Source organism: Saimiri boliviensis, chromosome 1, assembly GCF_048565385.1.
Source record: "Saimiri boliviensis isolate mSaiBol1 chromosome 1, mSaiBol1.pri, whole genome shotgun sequence".
Taxonomy (NCBI): Eukaryota; Metazoa; Chordata; class Mammalia; order Primates; family Cebidae; genus Saimiri; species Saimiri boliviensis.
This window is the reverse complement of record NC_133449.1, coordinates 97,981,000-97,998,441: the sequence shown is the minus strand read 5'-3', so window position 1 is coordinate 97,998,441 and position 17,442 is coordinate 97,981,000. Positions and strand designations below refer to the sequence as shown.

General features: G+C 55.8%; 1 protein-coding gene across 2 annotated transcripts; it reads right to left on the bottom strand.

Annotated features, from left to right (window-relative positions):
* Positions 1 to 1,689: 1,689 nt before the first annotated feature.
* OSGIN1 (oxidative stress induced growth inhibitor 1) lies at positions 1,690 to 15,086 on the bottom strand. 2 transcript variants are annotated; one of them, XM_074400662.1, is made up of 7 exons: positions 14,866 to 15,086; positions 10,573 to 10,677; positions 8,659 to 8,795; positions 7,332 to 7,523; positions 7,024 to 7,115; positions 6,481 to 6,519; positions 1,690 to 2,954 (listed from the first exon to the last, which is right to left on the bottom strand). In XM_074400662.1, exons 2-7 carry the CDS (start codon positions 10,637 to 10,639, stop codon positions 2,033 to 2,035), a joined length of 1,449 nt encoding a protein of 482 aa, XP_074256763.1. In that variant the 5' UTR covers positions 10,640 to 10,677; positions 14,866 to 15,086; the 3' UTR covers positions 1,690 to 2,032. The 2 variants fall into 2 exon arrangements, with proteins under 2 accessions (XP_074256763.1, XP_010331952.2); XM_010333650.3 differs by lacking the exon at positions 6,481 to 6,519 and having other exon boundaries at positions 14,866 to 15,074.
* Between the last annotated feature and the right edge of the window lie 2,356 nt (positions 15,087 to 17,442).

Here is a 17,442-nt window from a genome sequence, read left to right as displayed (position 1 = left end):
TGCCCGCTCCCCGCCACCCCCACCCCCGCCGGACGGGCGCCGGGCCTGGGGACTCCTCGCTGGGACGTGGGGCGTGGGGCGCGGGGCGCGGCCACAGAAGGGGCTGCCGGAGGCTCGGGGAAGTTGGGGCTTGGGGGCGGGGCGGCTCCCCTGGGATCTGGTCCCCAAAAGTCTCCTGCTGCCCCCGCTTCTAAAGTCCCTCCCTCCCACTCGCGGCGCTCTGCAGGGGCCTGAGCGCGAGTGTCCAGCGAGCCCAGAGCGCCCTCTGCCGGCTCCAGCCCTGGGGAGCGGCGCCCACGCACCGCGGCTCCGTCACACCCGCGGGCGCCCACCCTTACCTCCAGGGGGGCGCATGCCCCCTCAGGCCGCCCCCTTCATTACACAACTCCCAGGACCAGTCTTCACCCCAGAACATCTTTCCTTCACACTCCATCCACCCATCCATCTATGCAGCCACCCACCCTCCCACCTTCCCTCCAATCCATCCATCTATCCTCCGCCTCCCGTCTGTCCGTCCATGCACCCACCTACCCACCCTCCCATCCATTCTTCCACCCACCCACCGACCCATTTATCCTCCCTTCCTCCCTCCCATCCCACCCATCCTCCATCCATCCACTTGCCCACCCACCCATCCTGCCTCCCATCCATCCACCCACCTATCTTCCCATCCATCCATCCATCCATCCATCCATCCATTTAAAAGCTGAGTTAAGGAAGACCCACTAGGTGTCAGGCAGGTGCCCAAGCGCTCAGTTCCAGCAATGGGCAAAGCAGATGGTGTCCTTGGCCTGCTGGAGCTTACATCCAAATGGGCTGAGTCAAACACTGAAGTGATTCCACAAATAAATGAACAATTAAAACTGAACTGCTGGCCGGGTGTGGTGGCTCAGGCCTGTAATCCCAGCACTTTGGGAAGCCAAAGAGGGCAGATTACTTGAGCTCAGGAGTTCAAGACCAGCCTGGCCAACATGATGAAACTCCATCTCTATTAAAAATACAGTAACTAGCTGGGAGAGGTGGGGACACGTGTAATCTCAGCTACTTGGGAGGCTGAGGCAGGAGAATTGTTTGAACCCAGGAGGCAGAGGTTGCAGTAAGCAGAGATTGCACTACTGCACTCCAGCCTGGGCGATGGAGTGAGTCTGTCTCCAAAAAATAAAAAAAATAGAAAGCTAAAACTGAATTGTTATGAAAAGGTAACACCTTGGAGTGTTTGCTGGGAAGGCAGTGGAGGGGTTTATGTCAGAAACAGCTTCCAAGAGGAAGTGATTCTTATGCTTAGAGATTCCAAGGAAGAGGAGTTACAGAAAGGCAGGAAAATGTCCTGGGCTGAGGACCCTCTGTGCAAAGGCCCTGGGGCGGGCAGGGACCTGGCCAGCAGGAGGGACTGAAAGGAGGCTGCATGGCAGAACAGAGAGGGGGGCGCCTGGAACAGGCTGGAGGGAGGCGGGGCTCCAGTGCCCTCCTGGACACCACTCCCTGCACACACCCGATACCCCTGCCCCCAGGCTGCAGCACAGTTGCCTGCTCAACTGCTCCCACACTTGGGGCACCATCCTTTGTACCCCAAGGCCCCAGCCATGGACCTCATCTAGGACTCCTTCCCCAGTCTCCTTCCCTCCAGCCCAGTGCAGGGTCCCAGGAACGCAGCTCCCTCCCTGAGCACAGAGTCCTCAAACGAATGAGTGCAGGCGGGCACTGGCTTTATTTGGGACCTGCTTTTGGAAGGCGCAGGCTTGCAGGCTTCCCAGCTGGGTGCGCAGCTGCTGCTGGTGATCGCAGCTCACACTAGCAGCTTTCCCCCAAAATCCTAGGTCTAGGCCGACCCTGGCCTGCGGCCACTGTTACCACCTTGGACACTGGTCTAAGTCCAGAGAAGCTTGGGCCCCCCGCTCCTCTTAACCCCAAAGGCCAGCTACACAGGCTGACAGCCCTCCCTGGGGCATTGTTGGATGGGCTCTGGATCCAGCAGGTATATGGTCATCTCTGCCCTCTTCAGGGCCTGGCAGCCAGCGGGCCTGGCCGGATGTTAGGGCGGCTTCCTGGTCTCCTTCCTTAGCAGGGAGCTGGCCACAGCCAGGGCGCCCCCCTGCACAAACCTCACGAAGTTGTCCCCGGCCAGCGGCCCCACGGCGTACAGGCCCTCCTGGCGGGTGCTCTGGTAGGTGAAGGGGTCCACATCAATGGGGTTCCTCTTGGCGCTCAGTGGCTGGTCAGGGTCCACTGCAAAGTCAGCCCCTGCCCGGGGCAGGAAGGAGAGGTCGGGGTTGGAGCCAATGAGGACTAGCACCAGGGAGACCCCAAACACCTTCTCAACACCCTCGACGTCCTGGAACACGGCCTGGCAGTCTTCCTTGAAGAGCAGCAGCCGGTGCCCAGGGAGGCTGCGGTAGCCCTCGTAGGGGCTGGGCGACAGGATGGACTGCTCCCGCATCATCTGGTGCACCTTGTGGTACTCGGGGTACAGCATCTTGGGCAGCTGGTTGAACACCAGGCCGGGGTCGTCCACGGCCCGGCGGAAAGCATGGATCACCGGGAGGTTGTAATGGCGGGCGAAGAGGACTGCATCGGCCGCCGACAGCCCCGCGCCGATGATGAGGACAGGGTCTGAGGCTGGGGTCACTGCCCCCACCCTTGTGGCCGCCTCCAGGGCAGACAGCTCATGGTGGACGAAGGGCAGGGCCTCGCCGGGAACGCACAGCCGGGCCGGGCTGTCAAACGTGCCTGTGGCAAGGACCACGTTGCGGGCCCACAGCAAGAAGGGCTGCCGGCCCTGGTCCCCGGTCAGGAAGCCGCTCACCTGGAAGAGAGGGCTGGGGTCTGGGGTCCTCCACTCCACGGCTGTGACTACAGCACCGGACACAAAGTTATGCCCCAGACCCTTCTTGACGACGTAGTCCCTGTAATAGTGGGCGATGTCTCCGGCCGTAGCCCGGCTGTTGCGAAGGCCTCTGTCGGGGAGGATGCAGGAGACACTGTTAGGGGCTGGGGGCTTGGGGGGCTGGGAGAGGTCCAGGGCGGTGTCAGGCACTGGAGCTGGAGTAGGCTGTCGCTGTAGGACAGGGCCAGGTAGTTCAGCCTCTCCAAGCCTCAGTCTCCTCTTCTGTAAAATGAAGCTAACCAGGGTACCTCCTTGAGAAGACGCGGTGTAGGGTGGAGTGCAGAGTGCAGCCTCCAGAGCCACACTGCCTGGGTTCAAGTCCTGACTCTGCCATCAGGGAGCTGTGCTTTTTTCCCCAGTTTGCAAAATGAGGGAGATGCTGATGGCAGGACCTATTTCATTAGGTTGTGGAGAGGATTTGGTGACCTGATAAAACACAGTACTTAGGCTGGAACCTGACTGGTAAGTGCCATGCAAGGATGGGCTGCCAGGATTGTCACCTCAACGGATTAAATACGGTATGCTTCCGTTTTTATACAGTTCAGGAACAGGCAGAACTCATCTATAGCGCTGGATGCCAAGAGGGTTTACCTCCGGGGAGTGGGGAGGGGATCCTGATGGGAAAGGGCACGGGGGCTTCTGGGGAGGGGTTCTGTTAACTGAATCTCTGTGCTTACCTTGGCAAACTTCATCAACCTGTACTCACAGGAGTTACGTACTTTTCTATATGTACTCAATTTATTTATTAATTTTTTTGAAAAAAGCGTTTTTTTTTTTTTTTTTTTTTTTTTTGAGATGGAGTCTCGATCTGTAGCCCAGGCTGGAGTACAGTGGCACAACCTCAGCTAACTGCAACTTCTGCCTCCAGGGTCACAGTTCAAGCAATTCTCCTACCTGAGCCTCCTAAGTAGCTGAGATTACAGGCACGAGTCACCATGCCTAGCTAATTTTTGTATTTTTTAGTACAGATGGGGTTTCACCATGTTGGCCAGTCTGGTCTTGAACTTCTGACCTTGTGATCTGCCTACCTCGGCCTCCCAAAGTGCTGGGATTACAGGCTTGAGCCACCGTGCTTGGGCTAATTTTTGAATTTTTATTAGAGACAGGGTTTCGCTGTGTTGTCCAGGCTGGTCTCAAACTCTTGACCTCAAGTGATCTACCTGCCTCAGCCTCCTAAAGTGCTGGGATTACAGGCTCCTGCCACCACACCCAGCCTATATGTAGTCAATTTAAAAGTTGATTTACAAACTTCCTTGTGAGGCCCTCATCATCCTTCCCAGACCACACAGCAGCAGCTGGAGGTATTTTATTGTTGTTGTTTTTATTGCCACTGTTTCCAGGGGCAGTAACTGCAGGACCATTCTGGTGGGGTTGAATGACAGGCTTTGGCATCATCCTAGTACCTCCCTGTATCTCGCTGTGTGACCTTAGATAAGTTAATTTATCTAGCTTGTGGGCTCATGGTTCAGGATGAAGTCCCTTAGGGGAGAAGCCCGTGCCACATGCTGTCTGGCTAAACGTAGCAGGAGCTAAGAATGGACACCCAGGGCTGTGCGTGTCAGCCCAGTGCAGCCTGTCTCCGACCCTGGAATAGATCTCTGTGGGCCTATCATTTTCCTGCTCTCAGTCTTTGTAAAGATGGTGATACAGAACGGTCCCACGAGCATGTTCCATGTAGAGTTATTTATAATAAAGACGCAGCGGAAAGAATGAACACTCCAGGGCTGGCAGGGGCAGGGGGTGCTGGTAACCTTGGTAGTGCCCGGAGGGCAGGGGTTGTGTCTGCAGTGGTTTTGTGCTCTGACGTCTAAGCGCAAGGCCTGGCACATAATACGCATTCAGTGAAGATCTGCTGGGCAGGGGATGCTCACGCCTTTGGGAATATTGTGAGGCCACATAAAATGATGCTTTTGAACCCTGCCACATTGCCACGTGATGTGCTCAGGACAGAATGTGAAAGTGCAAAAGTAGGCTAGGAGAGGCTGTGCTGACAAGTGACACTGGAGTTTCTGTCTGCTACTAACACAGGACCACAGGAGCCTGGAGGTCTTCCTGCCAAACATGCAGAGTCTTTGTATCACACAGACAGTGAGGCCTGGAGTGCCTGCCGTGGGGGACACAGGCCTGCTCACAGCCCTGGGCCGAGGAAGGAGGGCTTCCCCTGAGAGGCAGACTGCGCCCCAATATCTGCTCTGGGACAGCCTCTCACTTGAGTGGACACACCCCAGAACGGGCAGGGGCTGGAACTCCTTTATTCTGGGATTGAACCAACCTGTGAGAGGAAAATCAATCTTGGGGCCCCAAAATCACTAAGCTAAAGGGCAGAGTCCAGCTGGGAACTGCTTAGATCAAAGCTGCCTCCCATTCTATTCAAAGTGCCTCAGCAGGCTGGGATAAACGCACACCTGATTACCTCCTTGGTTACAGCCAATCAGAAACTCAGAAGAACACAACCGTTTGTCTCTCACCTATCTGAGACCTGGAAAGCCCCTCCCTGCTGGAGCTGTCCCGCCTTAGGACGGAACCAATGTACATCTTACATATGTGGATTGATATCTCACATCTTCCCAAAATGTATAAAACCAGGCTGGGCCCGACAACCTTGGGAACATGTTGTCAGGGCCTCCTGAGGCTGTGTCAGGGTCACGCGTCCTCAACCTTGGCAAACTCAACTTTCTTTCTTTCTTTTTTTTTTCTCTTGATTCGAAGTCTCGCTCTGCTGCCCAGGCTGGGGTGCAGTGGTGCAATCTCGGCTCACTGCAACCTCCGCCTCCGGGGTTCAAGCAATTCTCCTGCCTCATCCTCTCCAGTAGCTGGGATTACAGGTACCCAACACCAAATCCGCCTAATTTTTGAATAGTTAGTAGAGACGAGATTTCACCATGTTGGCAAAGCTGGTCTCAAACTCCTGAACTCAGGTCATCTGCCTGCCTCAGCCTCTCCACATGCTGGGATTACAGCCGTGAGCCACTGCACCCAGCCTAAACTTTCTAAATTAACTGAGACCTGTTTCAGATATTCAGGGTTCACAAGCCATTTCTCCAGGGTGGCCATGATGGAGCAGGAAGCCAGATGGGGAAGAAAAAACCCAGGAGTGACAGGGTGGGGAGAAGTGTGGGTGTGGGGTCAGCTGTTTTCCTTTTCCGTGTCCACTGATCTGCATGACCTTAGGTGAGATAATTTATCCAACTTGTGGGCTCATGGCTAAGGATGAAACTCACCTGTAGCAAAAGCATTAAAAAAAAGAAATGTCATCCTATTAGCTGACCCGGAAAGAAAGACTGTCGTAGGCCAGAACAGAGGGGCTGAAGAGAGGCCACAAGGACTGGGGGACCTGTGTCAGAGGCATGGGGCAGGGCATGGGGGTCAGAGGCCAGCTGTTATCTCCTCCTTAGAGGCTGGGGCACTACGGGGAGGCCCAGTTGGGGGCCATGTGACAGGGTGGTCTGCTGCCTGCATGGGACAGGGCATCCTCGGGCGAGCCAGCTCTGCTGCTCACCCCTACTCATGTGAGGTGGACAAGACCTTTCCCTAGGCGAGCCTCAGTTTCCCCCTCTGGAAGAAGACAGATCAGATGCACTCTGAAGCCCCTGTACCTCTGGCTCCTGGGCTCGGTACCGGGGGCAGGTGTGTGTCTGTGAAAGGAAAATAAATCTTAAGAGCCCCAAATCACTGAGCTAAAGGGAAAGGTCAGGCAGAGAACTGCTTACGGCCAATCTGCTCCCATTCTATTCCAAGTCAGCCCTCGGCTCACTGAGATAGATGGTGCACATCTGATTCCCTCCTTTGCGAGGGTAATGAGAAACTCAGAAGAGGGCGGCCATTTGTCTCTCACTATCTCCGACCTGGACCCTTCTCCGTCTTCCTGCCTTGGCTTCAAGTTGTCCTGCCTTTCCAGACGGAACCAAGGAACTTCTTACAAATACTGATTGAGGTCTCATGTCTCCCTAAAATGTCTAACACCAAGCTGTGCCCCCCTACCTTGGGTACATGTGGTCAGGACCTCCTGAGGCTATGTCACGGGTGCGTCCTCAACATTGGCAAAACAAACTTTCTAAATTAACCGAGACCCGTCTCAGGTTTTCTGGGTTCACAGGCCCAGCCTCCCATGTTCCCTAGCACACCCCACGGGGCCTCACCTTCGCTTCTTCTGCAGCCAGTCCTTGACCTCCAGGTCCGGGAGCCCCATCCACTGGCCCTGGCTCAGGGTCACCATGGAGCCTTCGATGGACTGCAGGAAAAGGAACCCTTCGGTCCAGGCCTCTGCTAGCCTGAACCTATTCGGGGCTGGAGGACATGGGAGGCCTTGCCTGGGGCTGGTGGAGGGATGGGCAGGGTTGGCGGGTGGAGAACAGGGAAAGGGGAGATGCCAGAGTCCAAGCTCCAAGTGGGGAGAACAAGGGAGACCCCCATCCCCATCAAGGCGTGCCCTCGCTGAGCCACTCACGTGCCAGGCTCCCCCAGGGAGGTTCCGGCCCAGAACCAAGTGGGGGAGGGCGTGCTCCGCCTGGTGCTTCCAGGTGAGGACCGATTCCATGTTTCCCCCAAAGTCTGTGTCTGGGCGCAGGAGGGCATCAAAGAGCAGAGCCACGGGGCTTTGGCATCGGCCCTCAAGGCCTTCGGACAGGTAGTCCAGGTCCTGGAGGGGGCCACAGGTCAGAAGGGATGCTGGGCTTGTCTTCCCAGGGCCTCAGGCTGGGCAGGAATGTGGGGCTGGGGCTGGGCCATTTCCCTGGCACTGGAGGGTCTCAGAGAGATGTGCACACTGGGGGTGCTCTGAAGCTCTCACTTTGAGGTCTTTCCAGGAGGCCAAGAGCCCACGGTATGGAACAAACGGGCAATCTCAGATGGGACTGGTCCTGCACCCCTACCTTAGCATCAGGGTGGTCAGATCAGCTGGAGAGGTGCTGCCTCTTAAAAGCGGATAATGCAGACTGGCATATGAAAGGCTCTGACGAGCCCTGCAGCCATCATTTACCTGGTGAATTTTGCTGACCCCAGTATGTCCCTGTGTTACTGGAGTGGGAACACTTTTATGCATGTTATACTGAGGAACTAGTACTCTATGGAGAGCACTTTGGAAAATGCTGATCTAGATCAAATGGCGTAGAACCACGCCCTCATCCCCAACTCAGGGGCGGGAGGGGAACAGGTGGAGGCACCTGCCTGATGAGGGAGGTCGACAAGGGGAGGTCGTGGAGGAGCACTGCGGAAGACAGGGGCTATGGAGCGAGGAGCTGCAAGCCCTTGTGGGCAGGAGGTAGTGGGACTGAAAGATCTGTGGTGGAATTTCTCAACCTTGGCCCCGCTGACATTCGAGCCACGTTCTTCTTTGTAGATAGAACAAAGTCATCCACACATCAGGGAGGCCGAGGTTGGGAAACTCCTCCCCAGATACGTCAGTTCTACCGCCCTCGCTGTCTTGGGCAGTGCTGGGCATTTACCAGCAATTCTGGCCTCCGCCCTGCCGGAATTGGTGGCACCGCCACTCCGCCATGACAACCCTTATCATCCCAGACATCGCCAGGTGTCCGTGAGGAGCAAAAGCATCCCCTCACTGACAACCCCTGGTCTAGGACATGGTGAGCCCTCGGCCATGTTGCCTCTGTGGGTCTCCGATTTCTCTTTCATGATCTCTGTTGCTGACTCTGTGGACTCTCGAATTCTGTTTGGTCTTGGCTCCAGCAAACACACACTTGTTTTTCCCTGGGAAAGCTGTGCTAGTTTTCCACCGGCGGTGTGTCCTCCCCAGAGCTCCGGCCCCAGATACCCACCTGGTCCAGGATGGAGACCCCCGGGGCCTCAGTGAGCTTCCTCTGCAGCAGAGGGTGGGGGTGGACAGCATCTGGCTTCACATAGGGTGTGTAGCCGGAGAGCAGGTAGGAGAGGCAGATGCCAGAGGGACCGTTGCCTGGGAAGAGAGGGCAGAGGTCAAAGGGGGCGGCCTTATCAGGTGGGAGAATCTACTGCTGAGGGCTCTGGTCTGAATGTGGTACATCCATTCACTGATCCTTCATTCATAAAAATAAAATATTTATTAAGCCCTTAGCCTGTGCCAGACACTATGCCTAATAATAATATAAAAAAGAGGCCGAGCACCGAGCACAGTGACTCATGCCTGTAATCCCAGCACTCTGGGAGGCCGAGGTGAGCAGATCACCTGAGACCAGCCTGACCAACAAGAAGAAACCCTGTCTTTACTAAGAATACAAAAAAAATTAGCCGGGCATGGTGGCACACGCCTGTAATCCCAGCTACTTGGGAGGCTGAGGCAGAAGAATCGCTTGAATCCAGGAGGCAGAGGTTATGGTGAGCTGAGATCACGACAGTGCACTCCAGCCTGGGTGACACAGCGAGACTCCATCTCAAAAAAAGAAAAAAGAAAAAAATAATAATTTAAAAAAGAAAGAATGAGCAACTGCTGAGAGCTTCTTATTTGCCAGGAATTGTACTGAGACTTCAACAGCCCCATAGCAGCTTTAGTGAGGTAACTGCTGTTCTTTTCCTTCCTATACTTGAGGAAATGGGCACAGAGACGTTAAGTAACTTGCCTGTGGTCACACAGCTGGCAGGTAAATGAGCCGGGATTCAAATCCAGACAGAGGGAACCCCTGATGACACAAGTGAGATTCTGAGATCTAAGAACTAGGTCAGATGGACAAGTGAACGCAGCACAGATGGCCACATGGCCTGGGGGCGAGCTCGGGTGGTGGGTGCTCGTGGGCGCTCAGGGGTGCCGAGCCACCTGTTGGGTCTGCTGCTTGCATGTATGAAGAACTGCGCCGCCATCTGTGGCGCTTCCTGGGCAATTCACCAGGTCCAGCCCTGCGGCAGCTCTTCTCTTTTTATCTGTCCTTTCTCCTCTTACCTCGTCTGATTCGGAATATTACTCATATGTAGGATACCAGGAGGAACCATATGAAATCGCAGACAGCCATCTGTTTTTGCCTTACAGAAATGACCATCTCACGTGGCTGAATTGGATGCCTGCATTCTCGGGGGTCGTCTGTCCTCATTTTTGCAGACAGGACAGGAATCATGAGCCCTGCTGTGTCCTCTTGTGTGGGCCCCTAGTACAGTGCTGGCTACAGGGTAGTCATAGGGCAAGTGCAGGCTCGGGACGGCCTTCCCTGCCCCACACCGGGTCGCCTGCAGCTGATGGCTGCGTTCTAGACCCCTGGGTTCTTGGAGGCATGAAACGGAATGATAGTGTATAAACTGCTAAGCCCAGCACCGGCCACATAGTAAACACTCAATGGTTTAAAGAACACTGTAAAGAGGCCAGGCCTAGGCCAGGCATGGTGGCTTATGCCTATAATCCCAGCACTTTGGGAAGCTGAGGCAGGCAGATCACTTGAGGTCAGGATCTGGCCAACATGGCGAAACCCTATCTCTACTAAAAATACAAAAATGAACCGGGTGTAGTGGCAGGCACCGGTAATCCCAGCTACTTGGGAGGCTGAGGCAGGAGAACTGCTTGAGCCCGGGAGGTGAAGGTAAGCCAAGATCACACCACTGCACTCCAGCCTGGGCGACAGAATGAAACTTTGTCTCAAAAAAACAAAGAACCCAAAATACAAAAAAAAGAGTTCAGGCCTGGACTTGCCCAGCTCCTGCCCTCAGACCCGGGGGCGGGGGCACCTGGAAGCCTCAGTGGAGCCCCTCTGAGGCTGGGGCCTGACACTCACCCACGATGATGACCGGGAGGGGCTCCGAGCTGCTGGCGCCGAGGTGGTCCTTTCTGGAGGAGCTCATGGCTGTGGCTGGTGGGGTGCTTGGGGCTGGCAGCAGACCTGGAGTGAGGGAGAGGGGAGGAAGAGTCCATTTGGGTGAGGCTTGGGTGTCACATGGCCATGTCACTTCCCAGCTAACGTGGCCTCCTATGGCCCCCAGGGTCTAGCCCAGGGTCCCCCTGAGGCATATTGATCAGGACTCACTTCTTGCTCACGCAGCCTCTGCTCCAAACAGGCCATCTGCCCCACCCTTCCCTAGTCACGCAGGACATCGTCTCTCCTCCTTGGGCCTGGTCACCCCAGGCAGCCACTGTCCCTCTGAGCCTCACTCTACTCTCCCATCTCATTTGGGGGTGGGGGCAACAGTCCCCGAAACTTGTTCTCTGTCTTCCTGAGAGACCGTTCCTGCCCAACCCAGGAACAAGCTCAACCAGCCCTTCTGTGGGCCACAGCCCTCGAGTACCAGTGTGGCCTGGTGGACTTTGGAGTCGTCAACCGGCCACAGATGGCAAGTGGCTTCCCATCTGCTGATCGTGGCCCATTCCTGGGCCTCTCTGGGTTTGTTTCCTCACCTGTAAAATGGAAGCAATGAGTCCCTACCTCCCAGGGTGGTTGCGGGACACAGTGGGGTCACAGGCGGGAAGCACCTCCCTGGAGTGAATTTGCCACGGGGACTGAGCAGCGCTGTGGCCTGCCCCAGGGGCTGGGCTGGACTTGGGGAAAGGGAAGCAGCGGCCACGTTTGGGGATGTGCCGGCGAGCCTGCCATCTCTGGGGCAGTCGCGCCCTCTGCTGGCCCCAGACCCAAATCGCTCAAAGGGACTCAGGTGCTGGTCCTAGAGCTGCTGGTGCCCAGAAGGGCATCAGACCCCCACATCTCCCCCACACCAGCCAGCAGCAGACACTGGCCTCACCTGAGGGCCACACGCTGCTGTCCTGAGGGCCACAAGGCCACACCCTTGTGGGCATGGGGATGGTGAGCATGTAGCACTGGCTCTGTGCCAGGTATCTGACATGCTTTTTCTCAGAGACACCTCACACTGACCCTGTGCAGAGTCCTGGCCGGGTTATTTTCCCACTTTACAGATGTGTAAACGGGGCTCAAAGAGGTCGCACAACTTTCTCAGTGTCACAGAGCCGGCTTGGAAACCCAGGGCTCACTGGTGCCAAGGCCCTGTCAGTGACACCACCCATGCCACTCAGCCTCAGGGTCGTCTGCCTCCAGAATTCTTCCAGGGAAGGGAGGAATCTGGATTTCTATGTTAATTCTCTGATTTGAAAAAGTGAGCAATGAATGAACGCACAATTTTGGAAGATCCTTAACAGGCCAACCAAACACAGCTGAGACCAGCGTGTGACCTCTGATGTGTGCAGTGTGGCAGAAACATCATCGTCCACCTCCCGGCAGGCCCGAAGGAGATGGACGAGAGACTGTGTAAATGGGCCACTGAGAGGAACTGTCACCCCCACAGTGACAACAAGTGACCTTCCCACAGCACTCTACATGGAGGCTGCACCTAAGCAGTGGCATCCAGCCGCTCAGCAGCCTGGAGAGGTGAGCCCTGGTGCCTGTCTTGCAGGTGAGGAGAAGGAGGCTCCGAGGGCGAGGATGTGCCCAGTGAGAAAGGGGTCTGTCAGGGACCCCTGTGTGGGTGCCGTCTGCTCCCCTGAGCACACCCTTGCCTCTGCTGGGGTGGGAGCCAGGGACAGCCTCTGTGTCCTGTCGAGGCAAGCCTGTGTGCCCAGCACCCAGCACCTCCTCTTTTCCTGGAAAGAAGGAAGGTGACATCCTGCAGTCGCCAGGGATCACATGGCCTCTTCCTGCCCAGCTCCCTGCAAGGCCCCTGGCTGCCTGCCTGGGGAGGGGATTTCAGGGTGACGTTGCCACCCATTATAATAATAGTAAGAGTCACAAGACCAAAAAAGACAACAGGTGGCTGACACTTCCATACCTCTGTGGAGTGGGCTGGGTGCCAGGCATGATCTCCACACTGAAAACACATTACCAAATGGAATCCTTATTTAATCAGGTTGTTGTATGCGCTCTGAGAGCCAGAGTTTCTCACGGCCCTGTAAGGTTTGCAAGGGGTTGCCCCAGCTCTAGCAGCCTGGGCTGGATGGTAGCCCAGGCCGCCCTGCTCCAGAGCCTTCTCTGTGGTCTGAGTGCTGTGACAGCTCCTGCTAAGGCCCCTCTGCTGGGCAGAATATACAGTGTCTGTTCCAGGGTCCCCCACGGCTCTGTCGAGGCGCTAGTGGCAGGTGGGGAGAGAGAGGGGCAGCTGATGACCCAGTGTTCTGGCCGGGAAGGGATCATTTCTCACTGACCCTGGGCGCTAGGCATACCCAGGGTCAGTGAGAGGACAGGACAGCGATTCCCAGAGCACTTTCTTGGGCTCACTCCTGGTACCTTTGAATGGCCCCAGGCCCCTCGATCCTCATCACAGTCCCCAGGAACAGCACTCACTGGGAAGCATAGGACCTCCTGGTAAAGTGCTTTCCTGAATCACCTCCTTTGATCTTCCTAGCAACCCACTTTGCCGATGAGGAGACTGAGGCTTGGAGAGGTGAAGCCATGCCCTGAGGCTACAGAGCTGGTGGGTGATAGAACCAAAATCTGATCCCCATGGGCTGACCCCCTAGGCACCCCCAGACCTTCCCCAAACGAGTGAGCCAACCTGCTCCGTCTGCCCTAGTGCGCCCACCCTGGGCCATGCCTTGCTCCTCCCTTGATCTTTTGGATTCTCCCACCACCCGAGAAAGGCACTTGCAGGAGCCCCTGCTGGTCAATGAGGAATCAGAACTGGCTGCTCCTTATCATCCTTTGCAGGCAGCAGAGTTCCTACCAGGGCTTTGGGACTTCAAGTCCAGTGCTCCCTCCTGGGACTGTTCTCAGGCACTTGAACAGAAGCTTCTGGATGCCACATACATGAGGTCACCACCCAGGGGCTGGACCTGAGAAGTCACTTCCTGTGTATAGAGACACAGGACGCCCCAAGTCCTGAGCAGCTTGAAGCTGTCACTCATGACCTTGAAAAAATATGCCGCTAACTTATAAAAGAGTGTGCAAAAGTTTCATTTCAATTTGTTTTATGCTTTTTAGTTTTATGGAGTTGGAAGAATCAATTTTTAATGTTATCTTTTTAAGTCCCTTTGATTGAAGATGGCAGATGTTGATGGAAAGAAGTTAACATTAAAAATTGATGTTTCCAACTTCACAAAGGCAAATAGGATAAAAGACATGAAAACAGTTGCACCTTTGGCTGACGTTTCTTTCACGTCTGCAGCATGTGTACTTCTGAGGTTGTTAAAGCTGCAAACTGCTCTGAGACTCTGGGACACCTGTAGGTCTGCATTTCTTTGGCACCTCTAGTGGCCATTTACTCATTTGCCTTTGAAGACCACCCAAGAGGTGGGTTTTTTTAATCCCCACTGTGCAGAGGAAGAAACCCAGGTCAGGAGGAACAGGCTTCCTGCCCCAGGTCACCTGGGAGTGTCCAAGACCACGCTCATGCGGATAAATCTTAGTTCTGCTCAATCCCCTCCAGTAAAACAGCTGATTACAGGGAGACCAAGGGCATGAAGCCCCCCGGGGGGGGGCGGGGAGGGAAGGTTAAGTGTGAGGAGGTGGTGTGTCCACGCAAGCATCACTTGCCATTTATTACAGATGAGCCCTCACCCCAGTGCCACACACCTGGAGCCCAGGATCTCCTGCAGCTCCCCAGCCTTGCAGGGGCCGCCCTCCCTACCCACTACACTTTTGAGCCTCCAGAGAGAAGCTAAGTCCCTGGGGCCTCCCAGGGTGGGGGCTGTTCATGGGCACCCACGGGCTCTGTCCCTCCGGAGCAGGAGAAGCAGAAACCCTGAGGGCACCCAGCCTGGCTGCCAACCCAGTGGACTTGGGACAGCCAGGCAGCAGGCCCGGGCTGGCCACACCCCTTTCTTGCTACGGGCCGAGGTCACGTGGGCCAGCGTTCTCGGGGCGGGGGGGGGGGGGACTGTGGCGGCTCAGCTGCTTTGCTGAGGGTGCCAATCACCTGGGCAGGGACATGGCTGAGGATCTGGGAGGAACCTGGGGTAGGGGAGAATCCTGCCGGGCTTCCGAGAATTCAGGGGAGGGCCTGTACTCAGGACCAGCCAGGACCCCTGCCTGGCTCTGGGGCTCCGCAGACCCTCCAGTCCAGCTGCGCTGGCTGCTTGTGCCTGGGATGTGCCTGATTCCCTGCCCCGGAACTTGGCCCCTGACACTCACCTGACAGGCAGTGTTGCAGCAGCTCGGTGAGCCCAGCCAGCTTGTGCACTAGGAGGGCCAGAGGATCACGGATCACAGAGTCCCCCTGGAGACTGGAATGCCCATTACCCCGTAGGGATCCAAGAGGCTCTGAGAGGCCAGGGGGAAGTGAGGGTATTTCACTGGGAGGGAAGAGGCCGTGCAGGCAGTGGGCGGGGCCGGGAAAATCACTTTCATAAGCGTGAGTCAGCAGGGGCCGTGATGAATGAACTTGCACACTGGGCGGGTGTCACGTTGCCTGCCCCGCGGCCAGCCTTAAAGGGCCCCTGCTGGGCAGTCTGCCAGGGGGCCTAGGGTGGCACTCCCCCACACGTCCCCCAAGCCAGACCCCCATACCTGGGGCTCAGTCCCTGGAAGAGGAAGCTGTGACCTCTGAATGAGCCAGCCTGGCCTTTGCGACAAGGGAGGAAGAGATGGCTTTGCACCTCACACACTTAATGTAACAGCCCCTTTAAAGTGGCGAAAACCCATCCAGTTCCCTCATTCCACCTGCATTATACTTCTCCCTCCAACCCTCAAAGCCCTCTGGTACCAGCCTGCCTGGGCTGAGAATCCAGCTTTGCCACTTCCTGGCTGCAGGGCTCTGGCAAGCTGCCTTAGGACCGACACTTGGTTTCCTCATCTGAAAACTGGGGCCAAGTCACAGATTCTCTCTGCCAGAGTGGCTGTGAGGGTTTAATGACATCCTTCTCGGCTGCTATACTTACAGCCTGAAGCCTGCTCGCTGGCTCTTCTCTCCCATTTTGTGTGGGTAGCACACCCCACGCCTTGCTGCTGCTTCATTATTATTATTAATTTGAGATGGAGTTTCACTCATTTCCCCGGTTGAAGTGCAGTGGCACCATCTCGGCTCATTGCAACCTCCACCTCCAGAGCTCAAGTGATTCCCCCGGCCTCAGCCTACTGAGTAGCTGGGATTACAGGAATGCACCACCATGCCCAGCTAATTTGTATTTTTAGTAGAGACAAGGTTTCACCACATTGGTCAGGTTGGTCTTGAACTCCTGACCCCAGGCGATCCACCTGCCACAGCCTCCTAAAGTGTGGGGATTACAGATGTGAGACACCACACCTAGCTTGTTTCGGAAGTACTTTTTTGTCTCTCTTCCCAAACCAGAATGTGAGCTCTCTGTGGGCCAGATGGTGTATTCATGGCTGCTTTATCCGGTGTCTAGAATAGCGCTTAGCTATTACATAGTAAGTGCTCAGTAAGGCAGAGAGCGAGAGAGAGAGGGAGGGAGGGAGGCAGAGAGGGAGGAGGCTGACGCAGTGCACACACGGACCTCAGTGTACATTCACTGTTGTTTTCACCCTTGTTCTCCCATCTGCAACCTTGCAGGGGTGGGGGCGCACCTTTGGGTGGAAACTTTAAGAGGGAACCCAAACCAGTAACTAAAAAAAAAACACTTTGAGGCAATTTTACTAAAAAACCTAAATTAATGCAAAAAAGCCAGGATAAACACAGACAGGATCCAGAGCAGTGCCTTGAGGCTGATGCAAAAAGAACCCGGACTTCCGATGCTATCTGTGTTTTTAATAAAAGTTTGCTTTTTCATTCATTCTGAATTTTGTTCATGAATTTCTACTTGTAAGAACACTGCATAGACACGTTATGTATCATGGTGATGGGGGTGATTTGGTGCCCCTGAAATTTTGTGCCTGAGGTCGTGCCTCACCCTCCTTATCCTAGTTCTGGTCCTCGTGGCCACAGCCCTGTCCTGAAGTTATGCACAGCCTGGAAACCACAGCCCTGGGCCTGGAGCACCTGCTGGCAGGGGCTGGGGCTGGGGCTGGGTCCTGCTGAAAAGCACCTCTGAGGAGGTGAGAGTAGCAGGACCCTACAGAGGGCTGGAGAGAGAGAGAGAGAGAGAGAGAGAGAGAGAGAGAGAGAGAGAGAGAGAGAGCGAGCGAGCGCAAGAGAACGTGTGTGCATGTGTGTGCATGTGTGTGCCACTGCTGGCATTAGGGGACGGCCTGATGGCTGGGGGTGAGCACTCCAAGGGTTTAGGGAGCAGAATGAGAAGCTGGGGTGGAAAAGGCTGAGGGGAGAGCTTGGGCACAACTGGGGCCATGTGGGCGGAGGGCCTGGAGGGCTGGGGAGAGGAGCCAGGCCTTAGCTGGGTCTCCCCTTCCCCACCTCTGCCTCCCTGGGTGACCTGTGCCCAGGGCCCTGTGATCAGCAGAGCTCAGAGCTTGGTTTAATGCTCTGCTGCCACTACCTTAAAATTCTTATTTTGAACATGAATGTCCTGAATTTCCATTTTGTACTAGGCCCCCCAAATCACATGATGGGTCCGGCCTGGGGCTGCACTTGGCATGAGGCTGGCTAGGTGGGAGCTGTCCGTGGGTTCGGCTCTGGAGGGCTGGGTAGGCTTTGGTGAGACATGGGCCCCTCAGCCTCAGTTTTACCCAGGGGAAATGAGCCCTCAGAGTCCTTTCCTCCTGGGGCCCTCGGCAGCATTGCCCCACGGAGGAAAGGTGACACAGGACATGGTGGAGGGGCAGCAGGAAGCCCCTTGCTCTGGGCCTCAGCTCCTG

Bases quoted from the DNA above. Each gene is read 5' to 3' on its own strand.
- OSGIN1 (XM_074400662.1), bottom strand. From the start codon at position 10,639: ATGAGCTCCTCCAGAAAGGACCACCTCGGCGCCAGCAGCTCGGAGCCC. The intron at 8,796-10,572 runs GTGAGTGTCAGG...CTCTCTTCCCAG, and splicing joins CCTCCCGGTCATCATCGTGG to GCAACGGTCCCTCTGGCATC. The intron at 7,116-7,331 runs GTGAGTGGCTCA...CTTTTCCTGCAG, and splicing joins TCCCTGGGGGAGCCTGGCAC to TCCATCGAAGGCTCCATGGT.